This window comes from Sceloporus occidentalis, unplaced genomic scaffold (assembly GCF_023333645.1).
Source record: "Sceloporus occidentalis isolate IW3139 unplaced genomic scaffold, rSceOcc1.0.p SCAF_375, whole genome shotgun sequence".
In the NCBI taxonomy this organism is placed as follows: Eukaryota; Metazoa; Chordata; class Lepidosauria; order Squamata; family Phrynosomatidae; genus Sceloporus; species Sceloporus occidentalis.
In genome coordinates, this window is record NW_028317355.1 from 436432 (window position 1) to 462595 (window position 26164).

At 43.4% G+C, this 26164-nt stretch overlaps 1 protein-coding gene across 1 annotated transcript in view; it reads right to left on the reverse strand.

Moving 5' to 3' along the window:
* Positions 1-325: 325 nt before the first annotated feature.
* The window catches only part of LOC149273462 (galactoside alpha-(1,2)-fucosyltransferase 2-like), a 30952-nt gene continuing 5113 nt past the window's right edge, over positions 326-26164 (reverse strand). Inside the window, exon 2 of the mRNA XM_089506288.1 lies at positions 326-1404. Within this exon, the coding sequence (XP_089362414.1) occupies positions 326-1404 (1079 nt within the window). The remainder of the gene's footprint in view (positions 1405-26164) is intronic.

Sequence of the window (26164 nt, forward strand, 5' to 3'; positions counted from 1 at the left end):
AGTGTAACAAACGTGGATCGGAATCTTTGCGTTTGTCTGCAGCACAATTTTATTTTGATGCCCTCTTTCCATGGGGAGAAGAAGATTCAAGGTCATCGCCTGATATTAATCATAAATCCAATCAATGGACACTCCTCACCCTGATTAGAACGCCTTGGTATTTAATTTGCTTATATAGACCGGGATCAGTTCATCTTCGCCAAGAGCGACAAAATGACTCACTGTGACCCAAATGTTTTAGACGTTGTCTGGGGAGGGAAAGAAAACCTACGCAGATGTGAAGCAGGGATGGTGTAAGAAGCCAATTAATCATAACATCACAGTATTATACATAATTTATTCTAGTTTGTTTCTTCTTCAAAAGCGGAGAAAGATCGGCAGGAATCCCGATCCATTCTGGTAGAAAAGCAGCTTCGTCTTTGAATACTTTGCGATGTGGAGAGTCGGGCAAAGTGAAATTTGTAAGATAGATGGTTTCGCCTCCAACCAGATATGCCGCCCAGTAGCCAAATGTCCCGATAGTCATAATAGTATGGTTACAATGGGCCAGGAGGGCAAAGTCACGGGCAGGGGTAGCTTCCTTACCATCTCCAGCAAAGTGGACATCTCCGAGGGAACTATCAATGTTCTCCTTGCACCAGTCCATGCCGTTACTGGTCACCACGAAAAGAGGGTTTTCATACTTGTTCCTGAAGTAGCCTATGGCCTTCTCTAAATACCCCTTATCAGCTAGAACTCCCTTCCTCTGGTTAGGCATTATATGGACGTAGTCTCCACGTCGGACATGCACCCCGACAAAGGTGACATTTTTACGGTCTCCTCTCACCCTGGAAAGGTAGGAGTTGGTCTCCTCTTTGATATGGTCATGGAACGTAAACTCTTGAAGAATCTCTTCTCTTATGTGATGGTAGAAAGTCCAGGACCAGGGGTATCCGGAAAGTTTAACATGTCTACCTGAGATGTTGTAATATTCAGGGGACATCCAGTTGTGTAGCAGGTAATCGGTCCACTTGATACGATTAGCAACTTGTTGATCAATCACGGGCATCGTCACTTTAAATATTCCTGCTAGTTGACTGTGCATTGAAGGTAAAACATAGGCTTGGTGGCCATTTAACTTTGAAAGGGCATAAAGTACGGCATACTCCCCCATTATGTTACCCAGACGCCCCATGGGTTGTGCAGTCAATATAGTTTTCTTCTTTTCCACAAAAGGTTGTGGCGTCCTATTGTTTAGCGGTCTTCTAAGATATCCAGTCCCCACTTCACTTGCTTTGCATGATGATGGATAGGACCCTCTGCTTTGACGGTCGTAGTACCAGTAGGATATATTCAAGACGCTGAAGAGGATTATGACACCGAAGAGGATCAAAGCCGACTTGGGTTTCATGATGTGAACAGCTTCTGAGTAAAAACAAACATCAAGTTTATATGAAAGATCTCAAAAGGGATGTGTTACATAGGACGCGTCACCTGCACAGCTTTTAGCATCACTTAGTATGTTTTTGGCAAGTGGATCACGTATGTGACTACACTGTGAGGAGAGAGAGGAGATGATGATGTCATACTCTATACAGGGAAAAATCGTTGAGATCTATGATGATTTGCAACAGTGACAAGGAAGGCAGATAGACCTCACGAAGACTTGGTCGGCGCCTAAATCTAGTTTTCATGGTTCTGAGATGTGCGAGTGTAAAGTGTTAGCATGTAGGTGATATTGTATGGTATGAGTGTGTGTCAGCAAATGGAGTTGAGGTGTATTGCATTGGGTTAGCGTGCGCGTGTGTCAATGTGTGTGTGTGCCGGGTGTGTGCCTAGGCTTAGTGGTGTGAGGCAGAAGAATGAGATGGTGTATGGTGTTTGAGTGACTTTGTGTGTTAGTGTGTGTGTGTGTGTTTGAGGTATGGTTGAGAAGGGACGAAGTGCCAAAGAAATACTCAAAATACAAAAAAGTGAAGCGCAATATTCTAATTAAATATAAGTATTACACCTTCTGGTGAAGTGGTGCTGCAAAAACACAGGAACAAACTCCCCAAAATGTTCCAAATTAAATACAATCAAGACCACACAAGTGTCTGCGCACCCAAATAATCAGTGAGTAAATTATATGTGCAACACAAAAATAATATGTACAAAGATACCCTTCCAGCGAGAGTTCCCACACACAGTATCCAAAAGGTTCGTATATAAAAGGAAGAGAAAAAAAGAAAGAAAAAAAAATATGGTGTAGTATATCAAAGTAAGTTTTTTTAAAAATGCTATTAAGCAGATCGGACCCTTACAATTTAAAGGGCATAAATATGCCCATACATAGAGTTTAATGGTCTCCTTAGGAGTTTCTTTATCCCACACCGGTACTTGTAGATAAAGAAGGTAGGCAGCGGAGGGGAGTAGGTAAAAACGATAATTTTAATGTATAAAAGAAAGGCAAACTTGTTGTCCTCCGTTTCGGAAGATACAGAGTCCAGGCTTCAAACTTCGTAGCAGCGCTACCACAAAGAGACACCGTCTTAGTCCTCTGATCCACTTCCGTAACGCTGCTCCTCCTCCCAATGTCGTCAACGCGCACTACGCGTTTCGCGTATCGCTGCATCTGGTGCACGCGTAGTGCGTGTTGACGACATTGGGAGGAGGAGCAGCATTACGGAAGTGGATCAGAGGACTAAGACGGCGTCTCTCCGTGCATGCACCAGATGAAGCGATAAGCGAAACGCGTAGTGCGTGTTGACGACATTGGGAGGAGGAGCAGCATTATGGAACCTTTTGGATACTGTGTGTGGGAACTCTCGCTGGAAGGGTATCTTTGTACATATTAGTTTTTGTGTTGCACATATAATTTACTCACTTATTACTTGGGTGCGCAGACACTTGTGTGGTTTTGATTGCCAAAGAAATACTGCGCCTAGGCTTCTCCAACTCTAGTCCTGCCCATCTTAGTAAACATGTTTGGGGTAATATTTCCAAAACTGTGAAAAAAATGTGCAAAAACTGTGATTATCCCACCAAAAAAAGACTTGTGAATAGAAAAGCACAAAATCACATTCTGGGTGTGTAACTAATGAAGGTTTTTCTCACAGGAGTCTCTTTGGGGCAGACATATTGTTTATGTAATTGTGTGAGTTTTGGATACCGTAAGAGAGTTTCAATCGCTGTGTATCTGCCTTTTCTGGCAACCGAATTTGTGTTAATCCGTATGAGGAAGGCAGTTTTAAATAGGTCAGCGTTAGCAGCGCCCAGGGCTGTCTGTGCGAGGGCAGCGAATCGGAAGGTTTTGGAACAGAACTCAAGCAATAAGATTCTACTTCTTGAGTCAAAATCATTTCGTTGGAACAAGCACAGACTACTGGTTAAAATACATTTGTAGAGAAACCAGTTTTAAAAAGGTAGGTTTTTTTGTTTGTTTGGTGTTTTGTTTTTTGTTCTAAAATTTTCTCTCTCTCTCCTCTCTCTTCCTCTCCTCTCCTTTCAGATAAAATAATAAACAGATGTTTTTGTCTGTGTGTGTCTGGTTTTGTGAAAGGTAGTAACAAGGTTATGGTAATAACTCACTTTATAACTGTATAGAAATCATAAAACCTACCAAAAGCCATAATACAAATTCTATAATTGTGGCTTTAAACACAAATAAAAACAAGGTTCCGCATGTTGGTAGATATTCGGGTATAACATTAACTTTTTGTCGTGTTATGGCTTCTCTAGGTTTTACATTTTATTTGATCTCATTTCCTTTGCTTTTAGATAACCTATGAAAAAAAAAAAAAAACAGCCGATTTTAAAAGTTTATTTAGTGATTATTAAATGGTGTATTAAAAAAAACCAAGAATAAAGGGAATGACAAGTGTTCCTGATTTTCTATACTAGCGCTTATGTAAATACATGCAAACAGGATCCTGGCTAAATCTAGCAACAATGCTGTAGCTCTATTCTGGAACAATAAAAAATCTGCGCTGTAATGCAATAGGTTGTAATTAATTATTTCTGGATCTTAGGGGAAAAAACTGCGTAGTAACAATTGGCAAATATGAGAGAAAGTTAAAAAAACAAACCCCAAACCTGTAGTTGTCTGAGCGGCAGCTGATTCATGCTGAAGTTCTAGTTCCTGACGCTGAGCAGGTATGGCCACTTTGATTAATTAGTAGAAGACAGGTGCCAGGCATGATGATGATTGGTGCTGCTGGTCCGGGTAGGAGTGAGTGAGCGGGTGAATGGGAGGGTAAGGAAGAGAGTATGTATTAATGGATTTGTGTGTGAATGAATGAGTGTGTGTGAACATGAATGTGTACTTGTGTAGGCGTTTGTGTGTGTGAGCATGGATATGTAAGTGTTTGTGTGTGAGCATGGATGTGTAGGTGTTTGGGGTCAATGATGGAACAGGGAGGCTGTTTGGGGGGCTGAAAAGTTGTTTAGCAAAGATGGCACAGACAAGCTATTTTGAGGAAAATGTGGCAACTGTTCTGGGACAAAGGTGGCACTGTGGGAAAAGTTTACTTGTGAAGTGGGGGGATAGAATATTAGCTGTATAATGATGGTCAGGGGCAGAGTTACACTAACATATACATACATATAGGCACTCTAACACCATAGACATACACACATGTACACATATCCACTAACATACATGCATACACACTAACAGCCACTCTAACACCATACACTTACATATACATACACACACCACTCTAACATCAAACACATATGCATACATGCCCCAACATGACACCACGAAATATGGTATTCAAATATTTTCAAGGCTATTTTTAAATCCCAGTCTAGCCCTGCTCAGTGTCCAGTAATATAATGCCCCAAAACATACTTGGCTGATAACCCACAATACTTATTTTGATATAATTATGGGATCTACTCACATCAACGTCAATTTGTAGTCATTTTATGTCTTGAAAAAGTACGTATATTTTGAAGCAAAGTATTTCTTTGATTTAATGTGCTACGGCATCACTTCGAGGTAGGTATCGATGTGTTCTACCGTCCCAAAAGTCACAATAATTGTTGTGAGATCAGGATGTTACTACATAGGTACTCTTTCTGTTTAATAGGGACATATGCCTTCTTTTGAAGGTTCCCTAAAGCATTAGTGTCTGCTTTTTAGCTGAGATCCAATACTTGATGATGATGGTCAGGGGCTTTTGAGTAAGACGTATTGGTTTGTGGTACACTATGCACTTTTTAGATTCACTGGTAAGGCCACCAGGTACTGATGGACCCTTTCATACTTTTTTTATGATGCACAGACTTGGTGCTAGGCTTAAATGGCACTTTTTTGTTTTACTTCTCTGGCTTTAACCCCTTGATGACAATTGCCGGTCCGGGCACGTCACGGAAAAACAAGTCGTTTACGACAAATGACGTGCCAGGACCGTCATTTGTTAAAACGGGTGAAAAAAAATCGATCCGTGATCGATTTTTTTCACCCAAACGGCATTGCTGTAATGCCTCGACCTCGAGGCATTCAGCAACGCCACGATCGGCACCAGGGGCCATGTGTGGCCCCTCCCCGGGCGTCAACATCCGCCATACATTGTATGGCGGCGGACGCCCGTTTTAAAAGCGTTTAGGAGGCGATCAACGATCACCTCCTAAACTTAAATGGTGTCACTGGAATGCCTCGATCAGGAGGCATCCAGCGACACCAAACACTTACCCCAGGATGGACTGTGACCGCTCCGGGAAAAAAAATAATAAAGATGAAAAAGTTCGCTAGATGGTCTCCAGACCCTCTAGAGAACTCTGGCTCCACTTGCAGGTTGAATACAGGTACTGCATTCAACCATGCAAGTCAATGGAGCCCAGCTTTCTAATCACAGTGTGATTAGTAAAAATAAATTAAAAAATAAAATTCTACTACGCTGGGAACTGGGCAGAGAAACAGCTTACCAACCAATTAAAAAATAGAAATTAAAAAAATCGAATTCTTAAACTTATAGATGGGGATAAATATATTTCTAGTCCTGATAACATTGGGACAGCTTTTGGTAAGTTTTATACATCCCTGTATAATATTGTAGGCCAAGCCCAAGATGATCTACAGATGAGACAATATTTGCAGGACTCCAGATTGCCGAAGTTGACTGATACATTGATAGAACAATTGGACGCTCCTTTTATGGAGAGTGAAGTAAATGAGGCGATAAAAAAACTAAAAGTACGTAAAGCTCCTGGTCCTGACGGATATACAGCACTGTTTTATAAAAAACTGTCCAAATTGATAGTTCCGCACCTAACAAGTATGTTCAACGAAATCAGCGCAAATAAGTCCTTTCCTAATGGCATGTTGGAGGCTATTATTCTTCCTATACCTAAAGCTGGGAAAGAGTGCTTGAAAGTGTCCGATTATAGGCCAATCACCATTGTGCCCACAGTTAATTTGTAGAGATCAATCTGGCTTTATAAAAGGAAGACAATCTAGTGATAATGTCCGTAAGATTATTGACACAGTAGAATATGTAACCACTCATGAAATTCCCTCAATCTTCTTGGCTTTGGACGCGGAAAAGGCCTTTGAACGGGTTAACTGGACCTTTTTAGAACAGACACTGAGGTCTTATGGCTTTGGTGAAGGCTTTATTCGAGCTGTTATGGCGTTGTATACAACACCAACCGCAATGGTAGTTGGCCAAGGCTTTAAATCGGAACGTTTTAGATTAAATAACGGGACTCGACAAGGTTGCCCATTGGCACCTTTGCTATATATTCTCACATTAGAACCATAAGCATCGAGGATTAGGTTCAATAAAAGCATTAAAGGAATAAGAATTGGTGATTTGGAAAATAAACTTTGTCTATATGCGGATGATATATTACTATCTCTGTATGATCCGTTAAACTCAGTTGATTATTTGATGGCCGAAATTAATTTATTTAGCAGCTTCTCGAATTATAAATTGAATATCACAAAAACACAAGCTGTAATGATGAATATCTCGGCTTCATCAAAAACTAGCATTGAGGAATCCTTCGAATTCTCTTGGGCGACCGATAAGATCGACTACTTGGGGGTTGTAATCCCAATTAAGATTTCGGAAATTATAGAAGTTAACTTTAGTAAATTACGAGATGAATTGATTGAAGCCCACGTGCTCAGAATGGGCCTTAGTGGGCCGTTGACTGTGTGCCGAGCAGGGATAGGTCCTGACGGCATTTTTTGAATGTGGGGGGAGGGGTTAACGGTGGGCTATTTAGGGGTTTGGCGCCAATGGAGCAGTCTCCATTTTGGCTCACCTGACACTCACTCTTTGTCCCACCCTCCCTCCCTATTCCTCTTGTGTGTGTGTTCTTCTGGTGTGTGTTTGTTGTCACGGTCGTGCGTTAGCTTACCAGGTATCTAGGGGGTTAATGCTGATGGGAGAGCATTGGTTTTGGGAGGTTTCCTGGTAGGTGGAACTGGGAACCTCAGGTTTGGGTTTGGGCATCTCGGTATGTCCTTCCCTGTGTGGTTCCTGGATAACCTGGTAAGCTTGGGATGGTTTACATTAAATGGTTAATGTTGAATTATGTTAATTTATGTTATTTATTGTTCTGTGTGTTGGTCATTGTCCTGTTAACGCACCTAATTTTGGTTTTAGGTCTGCGTGGCAATGGCCTGCATTTAAATAAATTTCGGCTGTGGCCTTTTTTTACACCCAAAAATCTATGGTTGTCGTGTCTTTATTGGGGGGATGGTTGGTTGGTTCTTGCAGGGGGCCTAGCCCGGGAGTCGAGGCTACTACAGTCATAAGCAAATTAAAGAGTGGAAAGGCCTTTTTATTACTTGGCTTGGTAGAATGAATGTCATTAGATCCTATATAGTCCCCAAATGGTTATATCTTCTTCAAATGATTCCGGTCAGGCTCCCGTTGTTTTGGTCTACGGTTTTTCAGAAAAATATTGATAATTTTATTTGGCTACATCATTTTAAGCTTAAATCAATTAGAAATAACCTACCAATTACTCTCCATAGTTCCATGGAGTTTTGGGACTATATTAAGCCTCGATTAGGCCTCCGTAATAAAATAGCTTCAACAGCTCCGCTTGAAACTCTCCAGTATAATATCTCCCAATTAAATTTGAGAAACTGGACCAACTATAGGAATAAAAGGATTATAGATATTTTGATACAGGATAAAACAAAAACGTTCTCCCAGCTCTCAGAGGAATTTGAATTTGGCAATCTGGAGTCCTTCAATGTCTTTAGGATAACTCTCTATGTTAGATCTCATAGTCCTCATCTATTTTGAGTCAAAAGATCTGCGATATGTTTTCTACAGAAATTATTCTTAAAAGCCTAAAAAAGTGGTATATACTGCTTGAAGAAATAGAAACTCCCCTTGTCCATACTGCATTAAAATCATGGCAATCAGACTTAAAGTGTCTGATTGATTTAAATAGTTGGATTGGTAGTTTATTAGAAATTAATAAAATTTCGCATTGCCTCAACATGATTGAACTGCATTACAAGATAATGTGGAGATGGTATATAACCCTGGTGAAACAGTGTAAATTTAATTATAATGCATCCAGGGCCGGCCTTTGGGGTGTGCGACCTGTGCGACCGCACAGGGCGCCACACTCCAGGGGGCGCCGCCGCCACTGTAGCGTACCGCTGCCGCCAGCAGCGTACCTAGCGGCGGGGGGGGCGAGCGGCACCCGGTGCCGCTCATCAGGGGGGCACCCGGCACCCCTCCAGAGACGGACAGTAATGTCCGCCGCTGGAGGAGCAGGCTCGCAAGGGAGCAGTATCGGAGGTCTTTAACAGACCTCCGGCTCCCTTGAGTGATGTTAAGCCGGTTCAAGGTTCTCCCTTGAACCCGGCTTAACATCACTCAAGGGAGCCGGAGGTCTGTTAAAGACCTCCGATAGCGCTCCCTTGTGATCCGCGCGGCAGCAGCTGCTGTGCGCCGGGGTTTGTTGTCAGATCCCGGCGCACAGCACTGAAGCCGCGCCCACCGCTGTCCGTGCCCTCTGACCCGGAAGAAGACAGAAGAACTGAAGAAGAAGAACGAAGAGGAGGAAAAGGAGCTGTAAGGAGAAAAGAGGAAAGGTAGGAAAGCATTCAGTGAGAGTGGATTGGTATGTGTGTGGATTAGTGTATATATGTGTGGATTAGTGTATATATGTGTGGATTGGTATATATGTGTGGATTAGTGTATATGTGTGGATTAGTGTATATGTGTGGATTAGTGTATATGTGTGGATTGGTATATATGTGTGGATTGGTATACGTGTGGATTGGTATGTGTGTGGATTGGTATATATGTGTGGATTGGTATATATGTGTGGATTGGTATGCATGTGGATTGGTATATATGTGTGGATTGGTATACGTGTGGATTGGTATACGTCTGGATTGGTATGTGTGTGGATTGGTATGTGTGTGGATTGGTATATATGTGTGGATTAGTATGTGTGGATTGGTATGTGTGTGGATTGGTATGTGTGTGGATTGGTATATATGTGTGGATTGGTATGCGTGTGGATTGGTATATATGTGTGGATTGGTATGCGTGTGGATTGGTATGCGTGTGGATTGGTATGCGTGTGGATTGGTATACGTGTGGATTGGTATACGTGTAGATTGGTATACGTGTGGATTAGTATATGTGTGGATTGGTAAGTGTGTGAGAGTGATGGGTGTTATGCTGTACCATTTCCAATGTCTTTTTCATGATCTAATTATGCTCTAAAAGTACATCATAACTCCCATCACTCTATACTGTTCCATACAGTGGCAGAGCTGGGAGGCAGAGGCCTTGCACCCCCACCGCAGGACTCCTGAAAGGTAAGTGAACTTCAAAGAGGGAAAGGGTAGATAGTTAGGAGGGCGTATATAGGGAGAAGGGAGTGAGACAGGGGAAAGGGGGTAGATAGGGAGAAGGGAGTGAGAAGGGGTAGATACGGCAGAAGAGAGTGAGAAGGGGTAGATAGGGCAATCATACTCCTATCATGCCAAGTCTGCGAGGAAATCCTGGAATCTGGGTATGCCTGGGCATGATAGGAATGTGATTGCTGTTAATCATATATATATATGATATATATAGACTTGAAAACCGAAGTTGTTTGTGTGGTTATTTGGAAAGTCCCTGGACTTCCAATAATATTATTTAATTGTTTTCTCCTATTTTGGTGTGTTACTTTAAATAAAAGTGTTAGATTTTTTTATGGTGTTGGGGGGGTCATATTCGGTTTTGGCCAGGTAAATGCTGCACTTTCGGTTTCAGTCCAGAATTCGTTTCGGTGCATCCCTACTACTAAGCCAGACAATTAAGTGGTAGGCCTAGACCACATCAATGTTTGGCGTAGTATATAGTGATTGGGGTTTTGTTACAAGTTTTTATTCCTTTCTTTTTTTGGGATGGGGGGGCGCCAGAGGAGTAGTCCGCACAGGGCGCCAGAACACCTAAGGCCGGCTCTGAATGCATCCCCTCTCTGTTGGAGATGCCGTTCCTTTCTAGGATCATTCTCCCATATCTGGTGGGAATTCCCACAGATCCAAAGTATTTGGCAAGATATATTTAAGCTCATTTCTGATACTTTGAATCAAAACATAGCACCTACCATGCAAAGAGCCCTACTACATTTTGATTAAAACGGATTTCGATTTAACCAAAGGGCTTTTATAGTACAATGCTTGTTAGCCATGAAGATAACTTTAGCTAGACAATGGCTACAATCATCATCTATTTCTTTGGATCATGTTGTGAATCAAATCAGCCATCAATGCTTGATGGAACGTGGCTTTTTTCTATCTCACCAGTGTTTACAGAAATTTCATAACATCTGGAGACCGTGGCTGACTCGGCACCTTGACATTCTCCCATGATAGCAAATGTCATAACACAACGTATAAACATACTGATTACATCAACTTGGCTTGACAGTTTGAATGAATTGTATGGATGGTTCGTCTGTGTTGTTTTTTTGTTGGTTTTTTTTTTCTTTTTCTCGTTGTGGGGTATAGACTGGGAAGTTCTGCTGTAATCCCGGTCTAATTGTGTTGTATATGTTTTATATTGCAATTTTAGACGCATCAATAATTTATATATACAAAAGTGGAAATACTTGTTGTTCCACTCTCTGTAAGTGGAATGATGAATACCTGCACACACATGCTGCTATATTTATAAGTGGAATGATGAATACCTGTACACATATGCTGCTATATTTATAAGTGGAATGATGAATACCTGTACACATATGCTGCTATATTTATAAGTGGAATGATGGAATGATGTGGTCTAATAAAAAAAAAAAAAAAAAAAAAAATTAAATAAAATTAATAATAATTAGAAACAAATAGTAAAAAAAAAAAGTTAAATGTAAAAATAATTTCCCACTGATGTCACTATCAGGGGAACCTTCAAGTTGAAAAAATTTTTTTTATATAAAATATATATATAAAAAATATATTTTTGTGAGCAAGTCCTAAAATTAGCACATTAGCTGATGTTGTATGATTTGATGGGGTTAATTGAATTGGCCGGGTTCAACGATGTCCCAATTAACACGGGGGGAAGGATGGCCACACATCTAATATCCAATTAGAAAAATTGTACCAACAAACACGTACCAAATGTGGCCTTTTAGTTCCCAAAAAAATGTACTCAGGAGATGTTGCTGAACACATATTGGGGTGTCGTGTGACAGCAGCATATACCAGGAGCTGTAAATTCATACATAAAGTAGGTGTGTGTGGGAAAAATACACACAAAAGAATACTATTGCAAACTTTGAAAAAATTCTGGTGGTAAAATGTGTGCATGCAAAGAGTTAAAATACCAGCATTTAAAATACCCTGGGGTGTCTAGTTTTCAAAAATATATGGTTTTGTTGGCACACTGAAATGGCCCAGCTCAAAGATGTACCAAATAGGGCATGGGCAGTGGATCCCCAAATGCCAAAGTTCAACATTGAAAAATGTGCATGCCCCAAATGTGGCCCTTTTGCCCCCAAACAGCCAGGCAAAATCATTCATGTGAGGTATCGCTGTACTCAGCTGAACACATATGCTGAACACATATTGGGGTGTTTTATGATAGTGACATATACCAGAACCTTTTAATTCATACCTGAAGTAAAATGTGTGTGAAAAAATAAATGCAAAAAAAATTACTACCATAAAGTTTGACAAAGGCTGATGGTAGAATTAGTGCTTGGAAAGGGTAAAATACTAGCATTTGGAATACCCTGGGCTGTCTAGTTTTCAAAAATATATGACTTGATGGGGTAAATTGCATTGGCCGGCTTCAAAGATACCCGAAATAGCAGGTTTTTTCATTAACTTTTATAGATGAGTAAAAGATTTTTCAACTAAAAGTCATTTTTTTCAAAATTTTTCACCATATTTTATACTTTTTTTAATAGTAAATAATATGATACAATCAAAACAATGTCATCTAAAGAAAGCCCTTCTTGATCTGAAAAAAACAATATCTAATGTGTGTGGGTTCAGTAAACAGGAAAGAAGAAAATTACAGCTAAACACGAGCAGCGCAGAAATGTTAAAACGGCCATTGTCATGAAGGGTACAAAAAGTAAAATCAGGGTTAAAATTCCATTTGTTGTTTCACTGTGTTGTTGTTTTGGTTGGGGAGGTAATTTTGTCCATCTGGGCTTTTGTCTCCTCTTGAAGACATCAGCGATTCTCCTCTTCTGTGGGTAACTAAGAAGATCTAGCCAGCCTGCACGTAGGATGACCACATGTGTGTTGTCCTGGAATGAGAGCCCTGAGTGAAGGAGGTCTCAGCCAATCAGGAGAGAATTCTCAACTCTCCCAAGTGTGAGAGAGGGCCAATCAGTAGAGGCTTCTAAACTCTCAGCCAGAGAGCTCTGGGTAAGTTGCAGCCAGCGCTAAGTATACGTGTGTGTATGTGACTGTCAGTGTGACTGTGTGTGTGTGTGAGGTAATAGAGGGGTTAATTCTCCAAAACCGCTCATAGCTGGTATTAGGTGTTTAATTCTCTGGAACCGCTCGTGTCTGATTATTAGAGGGGTTCATTCTCTGAAATTGTTCATGCTTGGTAATAAGTATATACATATACATAAACGACAATTTCTATGATATAAAATGTATTTTTTGGGTACGTGACGGTGTGTGTATATGGGAATTGGTCCCCGAATGGCAGAAATAAAAGGTGGTCATCCTACTTGCAGGCCTTTTGTCATCGCGTCTCCGTTCGGGTTGTACATCCCTTCAGTCCCAGAAGATTAAGATCTGGGGATCCCATGATCCACTGTTGCTCCTACCTAACCCCTTTTAGTCACTCTCACTTCTCCACTTAAAACCAAAGCACTGCCCCTTGGATTGAATTCACTAGCAGCACAAGAAACTGGTTTAAAAGAAGGATTAATGCCATCTACATTACCCTCCCTGATGCCCCTCTTTCCTCTGAGATTGTGATCAGTGGTGGCATTGCTTTAAAACCCCTATTTGGTTTGCTTGTCACATTGTGGCGTGTGTGCACATGGAGAATAATACACAGATCAGTACAACAAACACCACTAACTTAATACATGATGGGAAATGACAGAATGATACATTTCACAAAGCAAAGAGCAGCCAGCCTCACCTGTAGATTGAGATCCAACCGCAAAAGGTGCGTGTACGTGAAATTGGGATTGAGTTGTGTCGGACACTTTTTTACATGATTTTTAATGCGTAGACCTCTGTAAGACATTCGTTCAAAAGCAATAAGGAAGTATCAAGTGCAGCACAGGACGTGCCAAGCCACAATGACCTTATCGTGAATAATTCTCAGAGCAATGTGCAGTAAAATGTATAGTGCTTTTCATCCCCTGACACCAGAAGTATTATTGTTACATGCAGTTGCGTAACACAGGGGGCCCCAACTGCGGCCCGTGTCTCTAGAAGGCTGGGTGACAGCTGCAACCGTTTATTTCAGTCTCCTAGTGCCGGTTCAAAATTGTTCAAAAAGGGCCCTTCCAAAATGGACGTTACGTGACCTTGCGGTGAAACCAAGGCTGCTTGCGTGGTGTGGGAGTGGGGTATGTTAGTTTGTATGTATATGAGCATGAATGTGCATGTGAGCATTAATGTCTCTGTATAAGTGTATGTACGTGCATGAATGTGTATATATAAGTGGTGTGAGGGGGAATATGTGTTAGAATGAGTGTGTTAGTGAGTATGAATAAGTGTATGTGTATGTGTGTTAGCATGTGTACATTTGAGTGTGTTTACATATGTGTGCCAGAGTGTATGTTGCAAGGGACAAAGAAGGCATAGGCACCCTGTTTGGGGACAATGATGGCACAGAAAAGTTGTTTAGGATGGTATTGTGGGACATGTTGTTGTTTCTAGTTTTATGCCCTTAGTTACGTGTACTGCCAGTTTGTATGGATCGGGTGAACTAATTGGCTCAACCCATTTTTTTACCGTAGTGGATCTGGCTAGGGGGCAGCCCTCTCCAATTTCTGCCGGCTTATTAGATCTTGTTACGCTTACTATCCCTTCTTATAGTCTGGCCCTATATCCAACCAGGATAAAGGTTAATCAATCTATTGCTAAGTTTGTTTGGGGGGGGCGAATTCAGAGTTAGATGGTAGGTGACCTTTTTCGAAGGGACGGTGTCCATTTAAATGGCAGGGGCGCATATTTGGTTGTTAGGATGGAAGTGGAATCTGCAGTGGAGGTGTGGGGGCATTTAAGTGGGCAAGCTGTGGTTGTTGTTGGTAACATAGTAACATAGTTCATAAGGTTGGAAAAAGACCAAAGTCCATCAAGTTCAACCTATATACATATTGTGTCCCTACTGTGTTGATCCAGAGGAAGGCAAAAAAACCCTTATGAAGCAGATGCCAATTGCCCCATACCAGGGGGAAAATTCCTTCCCGACTCCAAATATGGCAATCAGAATAAATCCCTGGTGATTTGATCTTTTAAAATTATGGTTATTCTAGGTTTTGAATGGGCAGGGTCGGCACGTGCCGATCCCCTAGCTAAGATAGTTTGAACATCTGATGGGCAATGTCTGCACAGGGTGGTACTTCTCTATGGTTGGGTAGGAAGATGGGATTCTAAGGATCCTCTTTCGTACTGCCCTGAGGGCGAAATGACTGTGCTTGGAGGATTGGGGAGAGGACTGCAAACCCTGCCGTTTTGGCAGAAGCTCTTGCCAGGTTATGTAGTTCACAAGGGGGTTAGTGGCTGCGCTCTCACGGATGTGTATGAGATATATAAAAGAAAAAAAGAAAAAACACAATAGTGCAATATGTCTCAAAGCTTATTTTTGTTTGAAATAAAGGCCAAAAAGGGCTACTCACATTTGGTAGGGGCTTCTTCAGTTAGCCCCAAAGTATACGCTTGGGCGATATAATCCTCGCCTTAAAGATTTCTTTGGCAGCACTATGTAATATGGGCTTCTTCAGTTAGCCCCAAGATGTGCATTTAGGTGATATAATCCTTGCCTTGGAATTTCTTTAGCCTCAGCCTTTGAAGCAGTCTGGAGTGTCCACAGTTCCTTTTTGGTGAGCAATGATAGAGTTGCTCACTCCTCAGCGCATAGGTGGTAAAATCCCCACCAAGGATATAGTTGTGGCTGACAAGATATTTTGTCTTATAAATTAAAAAAGGTCCAGGAGCAAGATAAAAAAGTTTTTAAAAAAACTTATTTATTTTAAACTTTTGATAATAAAAAACAATAAAAACCAACAAAGGGTTAATATAAAATAATACACATTTTTTTTTTTTTTTTTTTTGTTGTTGTTGTTGTTGTTGTTGCTTTTAGCGCTTTTATCCTACCCCTTTTAAGTCTTGCCAGGTTATGTCCACAGAGATGTGGGCAAAGATAGCAGATGAAAGACGGAATAGAAGGGAGAACGTAAAAGATAGGAGATGGGGAAGTGGTCGGCAGAGAAGGTAGGGTAACATTTAGAGAGTGTGAGAGATTGAATAATAGTGTGCGAATGAATGTGGGCACCGGGAAACAAATTTTCTTCCAGAATTAAAAATGCCCCTGAATTATTGGTTGAACTGAATGGCCTGGGAACAAAAATTAGTTGCCCGAAAATTGTTTTTGACCTATTTCCACATGTCTAATGAATACCCTGGGAGGAGCCATCTTAACATGATTTTTTTCTCCCTTAAAGTCATCTCTCCCCTGTGTTTTAAGTTGCTGATTGTTGATTGTTTCAGGAAGCCCCTGTATGAGAGGGGTGAGGAGAAGGGAGAGATCTTCAGGACAGGAAAATAGGGGATGGTACATTTTGATCTAATTTCACTCCTTGTATCAAGTAGTTTTCTATAATATAAAAGTGAAAAAAAAGAAATGATGATTATTAGCAGTATAAAAGTTAAAGGATAATGGGAAAAAAAGAGGAAAATACCAAGATAAAGGATAGGAAAAAGAAAGAGAGAAGGGGGGGGGGGAGAAAGGAAATCACTAAAAAGGCCAATCAGCCCCTCCACCCTTTCTTAATCCGAGCAGATTAGGCGAACATTTTTTTTGTTTTTGTTTCTTTACTGCCGGTATTGGCTCGGCCTTGGAAGAAGGCGTTCTTTGTTCATACTCGGCAGTGCTATTAACTCGTCGGGAATGTTTTCAGTTCGTGACAGGTTTAAGTTTCATCCCAGGCTAATTTTGGACGAGTTGCGCTGATAATACGCATTTGACAGTAAGACTAAGTAATAAAAACTACACGTTAACTTTAGTCATTCTACTGTGCTATAAAGCCACATGCGAACACCCACAAAATAATCCCCCTTGCTAAATACCTACACCCTGTTTGGTGTGTATCATGCGGAAGGTGTTTACAGAGCATAATATATTGTGTTTTTTGGGTTTTTTTTGTGACCATCCTGTTTTCAGATGAACGCTCGATAATCCTCTAAATATCATAATAGAAAAGTCTTTGTTACGCAGATGCTCCACGTAGTCAGATTAATATCGTCATCATCATCATCTTCTTGTGTCTTGTTAGGAGATGCAGTAAATTGGTTGGATTTGGTTCGAAGTCGGTGACTTTATTCTCCGTGAAATCCATACCTGTGAACGAGACTGTAAAACATCATTAACCCTTTAATAGTTCATCCAAGACAGGACTGGCCATCAGGCGCACCAGGCAAACGTCGTCTGGTCCTAAACGGTCTGTTTGCCGATCTGAAGGAGTAGTCCTAAATAGTATGAGAAATCGATTGGTGGTTATGGAGAGAAGAACGCTTTTGCACAGAAGCTTCAATGTATCATCCAACCTTTGTTGACCTTCATAGTGACCTTCATAGTCATCAACACAGAACCACCAAATCTGCCAGTGGATCAGACCCATCCGGTTCTGTCCAGTAATGTATGCAGGACCTGAGAGAGCCAGGAACGCTGTACCAGGGCAGCACCCCTCCGAAATATACCACTACTGGCAATGCAGAACGATTATCTAAATGCCACTTTCTTGGTGCAGGTTTACTTTTTTGCCGAGCGGAAGCCCTTTCCCTGGACGGCCATAGCCTTGCAGGCATGCTACAAAACCTTTAGCTTAAAAACGGCACATTTTGACAGCGCTGAAAATAAAATTAAATTCTCTGATGAGATGATGGCTCGTTCCTCCTTAAGCGTTAAGCAATCTTTTACTAGTAAAAGGCACATTCGAAAGGTTGTACATTTTTTTATTTATTTCCTCCTGTTAAGTTCCATTGATTCAAACCTAGCCTGTCTAAAATATTCTTCCTTATTAGTAGTTATTACTAGACTTGTGCATTCGTCTTCGGGCGAACATGAAAACGAGCACGAAGAGGCCGTTTTTTTGTTCGTTCCGAAGGAACGTAGAACAGAATACAGTGCCGGCAAACCGTAGGCGAAGACGAAGACTCACAATCACGAAGATTCGAAGATTCTTCGTGATCGTCTTCGTTTTTGCCGCGCAACCGCCAAAATTTCAAACAGGAGTGAGCTGATCCTCGTCTGTCCAATCAGCTCACTCTTGTGACGTAACGCTAAGGGTCTCGTCCAATGCCTGTGCTGCTGTTTTTTGAATTCTGAAGGCGCCTTTATAAGACCAGAGCTTGCCTGAGAGATCCATTCATTTTTCGCTGTGACTGCTTTGGCAACACTGCTGTGCTGCATCCGAGCGTTACAGAGAGAGATTGTTCTGTTCTGTGTGAGACTGGTAAGCCTTAGCCTGCCATTTCTCACTGTGTACTTCATCCTCACTTCAGTGCTACTTAATTAATATATTTAATAATAATAATTTGATTAATTTAATTTTTTTAAAATTAATTTGTCATCAACTTTAGTGTAAGTGCTGTTGAGTTGACAGTGCACCCAGTGCCTCAGTGGCACTGGGGTGCCCTTGCCCTGGGCTGGCACTAGTGCCTATTGCCTGTCCTGCTTAAATAAATTAAATAGAATTTATAAATTACAATTTAATAGAATCTATAATTTAATAGTTCATTATAATATTATATATATATATATATTTGTCAGTCATATATATATATACTATAGTATACTAGTGTAGAGTGTACTGTAGACATTCATCTACTAGTGTCTAATTTAAAATCAGTAATATTAATTAATATAATTAATAATTGAATTCATTATAAAATTATATATATATTTGTCAGTTATAGTTAGTAATAGTATACTAGTGTAGAGTGTACTGTAGACATTCAGAACATCTACTAGTGTCTAATCTAAAATCAGTAATATCAATAATTCTCTAATTCTTTCTTATCTTAATAGTTAATTAAATTAGCTATAAATAAAAGTAATAATATTAATTAATTACTACTAGCGTATAGTTCAGCTAATCTTATTAGTACTGGTGCTGCAGCTCTATAGTTTGTGCTTTGTTTTAGCAACAGTAAGAGACCAAGTCAATTTTTCTTAATTAATCTTTCATTTTATTTCATTTGTTTTGCTCACCTCAGTCCATCAGTGAAGTGAACTTGTTGGGCTAGTGAGTGCAGCCGCATAAGTGCTGTGTTTTTTTTTGATCAGCAAGCAGTGACGTTAACTGTTTTGCAAAGATTTTCTCATTTATTTTACATTTTATTTCAATTTTATTAAAAGTACCCTTAGTGTTTTGCTCACCTCAGTCCATCAGTGAAGTGAACTTGTTGGGCTAGTGAGTGCAGCAAGCAGTGAAGATAACTGTTTTGCTGTGACATTTTATTTTATTTCTAATTCTTTTCAAGAAAAATTGACTGTGACGAGCTGTACTAAGCAAAGCTTCAAGCTACTAGCTGTAGTACTAAAATAATTCTAATCTTCTTTAATCTTAATCTATAATATATTATAAATAATAATATTCTAATTCATAATCTATAATATAAGTAATTCTAATTCTAAATTCTAATTCATAATCTATATTCTTCTATCTATAATACATAATATATAAGTAAATTAGTTCTAATCTATTAATATTATATAACTTAATATTAATTAATAAATCATATACTGAATCTGATTTAACCTCACTTTAGCTTAGTGGGTTTGAGAGCGTCTGCCTAGAGGTAGACTTATAGTAAGGAAATATAGCTTTAGGCTAGCATAGTGGTAGGCTAAGCTCTTAGGCCCGTGTAAATTCAAATTAAAAATAAAATACTGCTAGTTATTAAATAGTTAATCTTGAGTTAATAATTTCAATAACTTTAGGATTTTGGCAGATTGCACACAGCACAGTGCAGTAGTGCATAGTTTTACTTTTTAAGCAGTAGCACTGAAGAGAACTTCCTCTAATTTTTTTGTCTTTAATTCGTTTTTCCTTTTTTTTATTTTTATTTTTTTATTTTTTTTTTTATAGTTTTTTAAACACTACACTACACTACACTACACTACACTACACACACAACACAAAATTTGAAATGGATCCTCCTTTTGGGACTAAGGAGGGACAAGCTCCATCTACCACCACCACCACCACCACCAGCACCACCACCAGCACCACCACCAGCTCTAAGATGCAGCCTTTGCGTCAGTCTAGTCGGCCAAGTAGGCCAAGCTCTCGCTTATCATTTGGGGAAGCATTGCTTGAAGGATCATCAAGTAAAGGAAAGGCACCAAAAGCAGGCAGTAGTAGTGCGGCTAGGCCCACAAGCTCTATGGTTTTTTACGGAAAGCCTAAAGCACCAGAAGCACGTTCAAAGTTAAAGGGTAGCACAAGTAGTACCAGCCCAGTGACTAAAAAGAAGTGCCTTTTGCCCCAAGCAGCATCTTCCCCATCCACCAGCAGCATGCAAGGTACCAAGCAGAGCCAAATTAGCAGCAAGACTCAGAGGGGTCCCAAACCAAAGCGATCTCATTCCTTTGTAGGGAAAACCACCACCACCACCACCCCCGCCTCTACCACCACTAGTGCTGCGCCTACTGTTCCCACTGGTACCCGCCACGCCATGTCCTCCTAGTACCTCTAGCAAGCCACCAAGTCCTTACAAAATTTTTGTAAAGACAGTTAGAGAGAGGGCTACACATAGTGGAACTCCACCTAGCGAGGTAGCAGAGGAGCCTGAGACTGAGAGGCCAAGTGCAGAGTCTATTCTTCCTGCTCGCACTACTACTAGTCACGAGTCTCACGACGATATCAGTCTTAGCTCCAGCCTAGCAGGAATTCCATTCGATCTGGCTAATGAAGAGCTAGACTATGAGCCAGAGGAAGTAGAGGAGATGAGTGGTCAGGAATCAGATTCCTCAGGGAGCAGTGTCCAAATGACTAGTGCACAATTTTCCCCTGAGCCTCCACCTTCTCCGCTACGATCATCACCATCACCACCACCAGCAGCAGCAGCAAAACCTAGCAAATCTAAAGCAATTAGCAGTCCCACTATGGCCAGTACTGTTACCACCAGTCCCACCACCACTAGTTCTGCCTCTGTTCATCCACCCCGAGCAGTAAGAGCAGCACCCAAGGCACACTCCAAGGCTATGCGCGCCCCAATTTGGGAGCACTTTGAAAATGTTGAAGAAGGGCGCTATGGAAAGTGCAAACATTGTGGGAAGCTAATAAGCAGAGGGAAAGTGTCTGGCCATTTTACCAGTGCTAGCATGAAGCATCACCTCAGCACTCAACACAACGCTGTGCTATTGGGGAAAGATGCAGAGGTAAAACTTAGTGCAGGCAGCATAGCTGGTGGCCGTGGAAAAACCCCAACAGCTTCTTCTTCTGAGCCAATAGCAGCAGCAGCAGCAGCAGCAACTAGTGCTGGCAGCCAGAGACCAAGGCAGGTTGGAGCACTGCATGCCCAGCCCACCCTGGAAGAATTTGGGGCATTCCACTCCAAGAGAACGATGCCCAAACAGCAGGCCAATAAAGTAACGCGACTTATTGGTCAGTTCATTGCTGTTGGAGGGGCATCCTTCTCCATGATTGAAGGGGAGCCTTTCAAACAATTGATGGCGGCTGTGGCTCCACAATACACAGTTCCGTCACGTTCCACTTTCAGCAGGAACATTGTCCCCTCGCTGTATCGGTCCTGTGTTGCAGCAGTGAAAGAGGAGCTTTCCAAGGCTGCTGGTCAGTGTGTTCATTTCACTACAGATTTGTGGAGTGCACCTAGCGCCCAGCATGCCTTTCTTTCTTTGACAGCACACTGGTGGCAGCCCGGTGTGTCTAAGGAAGTTGCTGCAGCAGGCTACCGATCATTCCTTCTCCATGCAGAAGTGATGGATGAAAAGCACACTTCCCAAAATATTCTGCATGCGATTAGGAAAATGTTTAGCCTTTGGGTGGGAGCAGAGGCGGGCACCAATGTTGAAGTTGGTTTTGTGGTAACTGACGGAGGTGCCAATATGGTGAAAGCGCTGCGAGATGGTCATATTGTTGGTGTGCGCTGTGCAGCCCACATCATCCATCTTGTAGTGAAGGCAGCAATGTCAGAAGGAACTAATGTGGCAGCAGTAGTTCTGTCCCGCTGCAGAAAGATCGCTGGGCACTTTCACCATAGTGTTAAGGCTAGCCAACTTTTGAGGGAAGAGCAAGAGAGGTCAGGTCTTCCCGTACACTGCCTACGTCAGGATGTCAGTACACGGTGGAACTCCACGTTAGACATGCTAGAGAGGATTTTGGAGCAGCAGAGGGCAATCCATAATCTTGCCTCAGAGCACAATATTGGGATTACCTCTCCATTGAATAGGGAGGATTGGACAGTGATCGCCCAGCTAGTGGCAGTCCTTAAACCATTCAGGGATGCCACAGAAAATTTAAGCTCAAACACTGCCAGTCTGGCCCAGGTAATCCCAGTGTTCTCCCATCTAGGCAGCAAGATGGATGTGTTCCTTGGAAACCGTGAGGCTGTTCAAGGTGGCACTCTACATCCTGACGTAGCAGCCATAGTCAGGAAGCTGAAGGATCTGCTAAAAGTACACCTTCGCAAGCGAATGGAAGAGAGTCCCGAAATGATGCTAGCGTGCCTTTGTGATCCAAGAATTAAGGGAAAGCTAGCTTTGAAATTCAATGTTCTCAGTAGCTACCGGGAGCAATTGGTCAACAAGGTGCGTGACTGGCAGCGTAAAATGGGAATGCTGTCCGAGGAGGGTGAGGTGCAGGAGGAGGAAGAGATGATGTGGTCTGCTACCCCTAGCAGCAGCATCAGCAGCAGTGCCACAAGCAGCACAACACAGCTGAGTGGAGCAGCTGCGTTTTGGGAAGAGGCACTTGGCAGTATAGTTGGACCATCTGACAGAGCTAGCAGCAGAAAGGAGAGTAGTGCTGCTGAAATGGTCAAACTTTACCTCTGTGAAGTTCCTTCTGCTCCTAATGTTGATCCTCTTAGCTACTGGGATGAAAAGAAGAGTGTGTGGCCTGCACTCTCATGGGTTGCGCAGCAGCTTCTATCATGTCCGCCAACCACTGTTCAAAGTGAGCGCGTGTTTTCTATGACTGGAAACATACTGAGTCCACAGCGCTCACGCATGGCACCTCATCTGATGGAGCAGATTGCCTTTCTTAAATTCAATCTGCCCAAATTGGGTTACCCAGCTCTTAGCTTGGAAAGTTAAATTTTTTCTCTCTAATGTTTAAGGTAGTTTCTCCCCCTGGTTGCACTTGCTGCGGTGTGGCAATGCCTGCTACCTCCGCTGGTGTAGCCAATTTACGCTAGGGCCTAGTGTCTGAGCTCTGTAAGTCCGCTCCCAAACGCCTAGGACTGACAGTCTTTGGATGCTTTGCCCTGGGGTGAAACAGGTGAGTGGGTCGTCAATTGCCCACTCATTCACCTTTTTCCGTTTCCAACGCTGCTGCTGGTGGTGGTGCCAGTATCTTTTGCCAGTTCGCTTCCTGGCTGAAATCATGCCTCAGATGTCCCTAATGGAAAGGGTAGTTTCTCCCCCCTGGTTGCACTTGCTGCGGTGTGGCAACGCCTGCTACCTCCGCCGGTGTAGCTAGCTTATGCTAGGGCCTTGTGTCTGAGTTCTGTAGGTCTGCTCCCAAACGCCAAGGACTGACAGTGCTTGGATGCTTTGCCCTGGGGTGAAACAGGTGAGCGGGTCGTCAATTGCCCACTCATTCGCCTTTCCCAATTCTGCTGCTGCTGGTGGTGGTGCCAGTGTCTCTCTTCAATGCCAGTTCGCTTCCTGGCTAGTGTCATGCCTCGAATGTCCCTGATGGTAAGGGTAGTTTCTCCCCCCTGGTTGCACTTGTTGCGGTGTGGCAACGCCTGCTACCTCCGCCGGTGTAGCCAGCTTACGCTAGGGCCTTGTGTCTGAGTTCTGGAAGTCCGCTCCCAAACGCCAAGGACTGACAGTTTTTGGATGCTTTGCCCTGGGGTGAAACAGGTGAGCGGGTCGTCAATTGCCCACTCATTCGCCTTTTCCAATGCTGCTGCTGCTGCTGCTGGTGGTGGTGCCAGTGTCTCTTCTCTGCCAGTTCGCTTCCTGGCTAGTGTCATGCCTCAAATGTCCCTTATGGTAAGGGCAGTTTCTCCCCCCTGGTTGCACTTGCTGCGGTGTGGCAACGCCTGCTACCTCCGCCAATGTAGCCAGCTTACGCTAGGGCCTTGTGTCTGAGCTCTGGAAGTCCGCTCCCAAACGCCAAGGACTGACAGTGTTTGGATGCTTTGCTCTGGGGTGAAACAGGTGAGTGGGTCGCCAATTGCCCACTCATTCGCCTTTCCCAATTCTGCTGCTGCTGCTGCTGGTGGTGGTGCCAGTGTCTCTTCGATGCCAGTTCGCTTCCTGGCTAGTGTCATGAATCAAATGTCCCTAATGGTAAGGGCAGTTTCTCCCCCCTGGCTGCCTCTGTCTGCGGTGTGGCAACGCCTGCTACCTCCGCCGGAGTGGCCAGCTTACGCTAGGGCCTTGTGTCTGAGCTCTGGAAGTCTGCTGCCAAACGTTTAAGACTGACAGTGTTTGGGTGCTTTGCCCTGGGGTGAAACAGGTGAGTGGGTCGCCAATTGCCCACTCATTCGCCTTTCCCATTTTTCAATGCTGCTGCTGGTGGTGGTGGTGGTGCCAGCATCTCTTCTCTGCCAGTTCGCTTCCTGGCTAGAGTCATGCCCAAAATGTCCCTAGTGGTAAGGGCAGTTTCTCCCCTCTGGCTGCGTCTGTTTGCGGTGTGGCAACGCCTGCTACCTCCGCCGGAGTGGCCAGCTTACGCTAGGGCCTTGTGTCTGAGCTCTGGAAGTCTGCTGCCAAACGTCTAAGACTGACAGTGTTTGGGTGCTTTGCCCTGGGGTGAAACAGGTGAGTGGGTCGCCAATTGCCCACTCATTCGCCTTTTCAATGCTGCTGCTGGTGGTGGTGCCAGCATCTCTTCTCTGCCAGTTCGCTTCCTGGCTAGAGTCATGCCCAAAATGTCCCTAGTGGTAAGGGCAGTTTCTCCCCTCTGGCTGCGTCTGTTTGCGGTGTGGCAACGCCTGCTACCTCCGCCGGAGTGGCCAGCTTACGCTAGGGCCTTGTGTCTGAGCTCTGGAAGTCTGCTGCCAAACGTCTAAGACTGACAGTGTTTGGGTGCTTTGCCCTGGGGTGAAACAGGTGAGTGGGTCGCCAATTGCCCACTCATTCGCCTTTTCAATGCTGCTGCTGGTGGTGGTGCCAGCATCTCTTCTCTGCCAGTTCGCTTCCTGGCTAGAGTCATGCCCAAAATGTCCCTAGTGGTAAGGGCAGTTTCTCCCCTCTGGCTGCGTCTGTTTGCGGTGTGGCAACGCCTGCTACCTCCGCCGGAGTGGCCAGCTTACGCTAGGGCCTTGTGTCTGAGCTCTGGAAGTCTGCTGCCAAACGTCTAAGACTGACAGTGTTTGGGTGCTTTGCCCTGGGGTGAAACAGGTGAGTGGGTCGCCAATTGCCCACTCATTCGCCTTTTCAATGCTGCTGCTGGTGGTGGTGCCAGCATCTCTTCTCTGCCAGTTCGCTTCCTGGCTAGTGTCATGCCTCAAATGTCCCTAATTGTAAGGGCAGTTTCTCCCCCCTGGCTGCCTCTGTCTGCGGTGTGGCAACGCCTGCTACCTCCGCCGGAGTGGCCAGCTTACGCTAGGGCCTTGTGTCTGAGCTCTGGAAGTCTGCTGCCAAACGTCTAAGACTGACAGTGTTTGGGTGCTTTGCCCTGGGGTGAAACAGGTGAGCGGGTCGCCAATTGCCCTCTCATTCGCCTTTCCAATTTTTCAATGCTGCTGGTGGTGGTGGTGGTGGTGGTGGTGCCAGCATCTCTTCTCTGCCAGTTCGCTTCCTGGCTAGAGTCATGCCCAAAATGTCCCTAATTGTAAGGGCAGTTTCTCCCCCCTGGCTGCCTCTGTCTGCGGTGTGGCAACGCCTGCTACCTCCGCCGGAGTGGCCAGCTTACGCTAGGGCCTTGTGTCTGAGCTCTGGAAGTCTGCTGCCAAACGTCTAAGACTGACAGTGTTTGGGTGCTTTGCCCTGGGGTGAAACAGGTGAGTGGGTCGCCAATTGCCCACTCATTCGCCTTTTCAATGCTGCTGCTGGTGGTGGTGCCAGCATCTCTTCTCTGCCAGTTCGCTTCCTGGCTAGTGTCATGCCTCAAATGTCCCTAATTGTAAGGGCAGTTTCTCCCCCCTGGCTGCCTCTGTCTGCGGTGTGGCAACGCCTGCTACCTCCGCCGGAGTGGCCAGCTTACGCTAGGGCCTTGTGTCTGAGCTCTGGAAGTCTGCTGCCAAACGTCTAAGACTGACAGTGTTTGGGTGCTTTGCCCTGGGGTGAAACAGGTGAGCGGGTCGCCAATTGCCCTCTCATTCGCCTTTCCAATTTTTCAATGCTGCTGGTGGTGGTGGTGGTGGTGG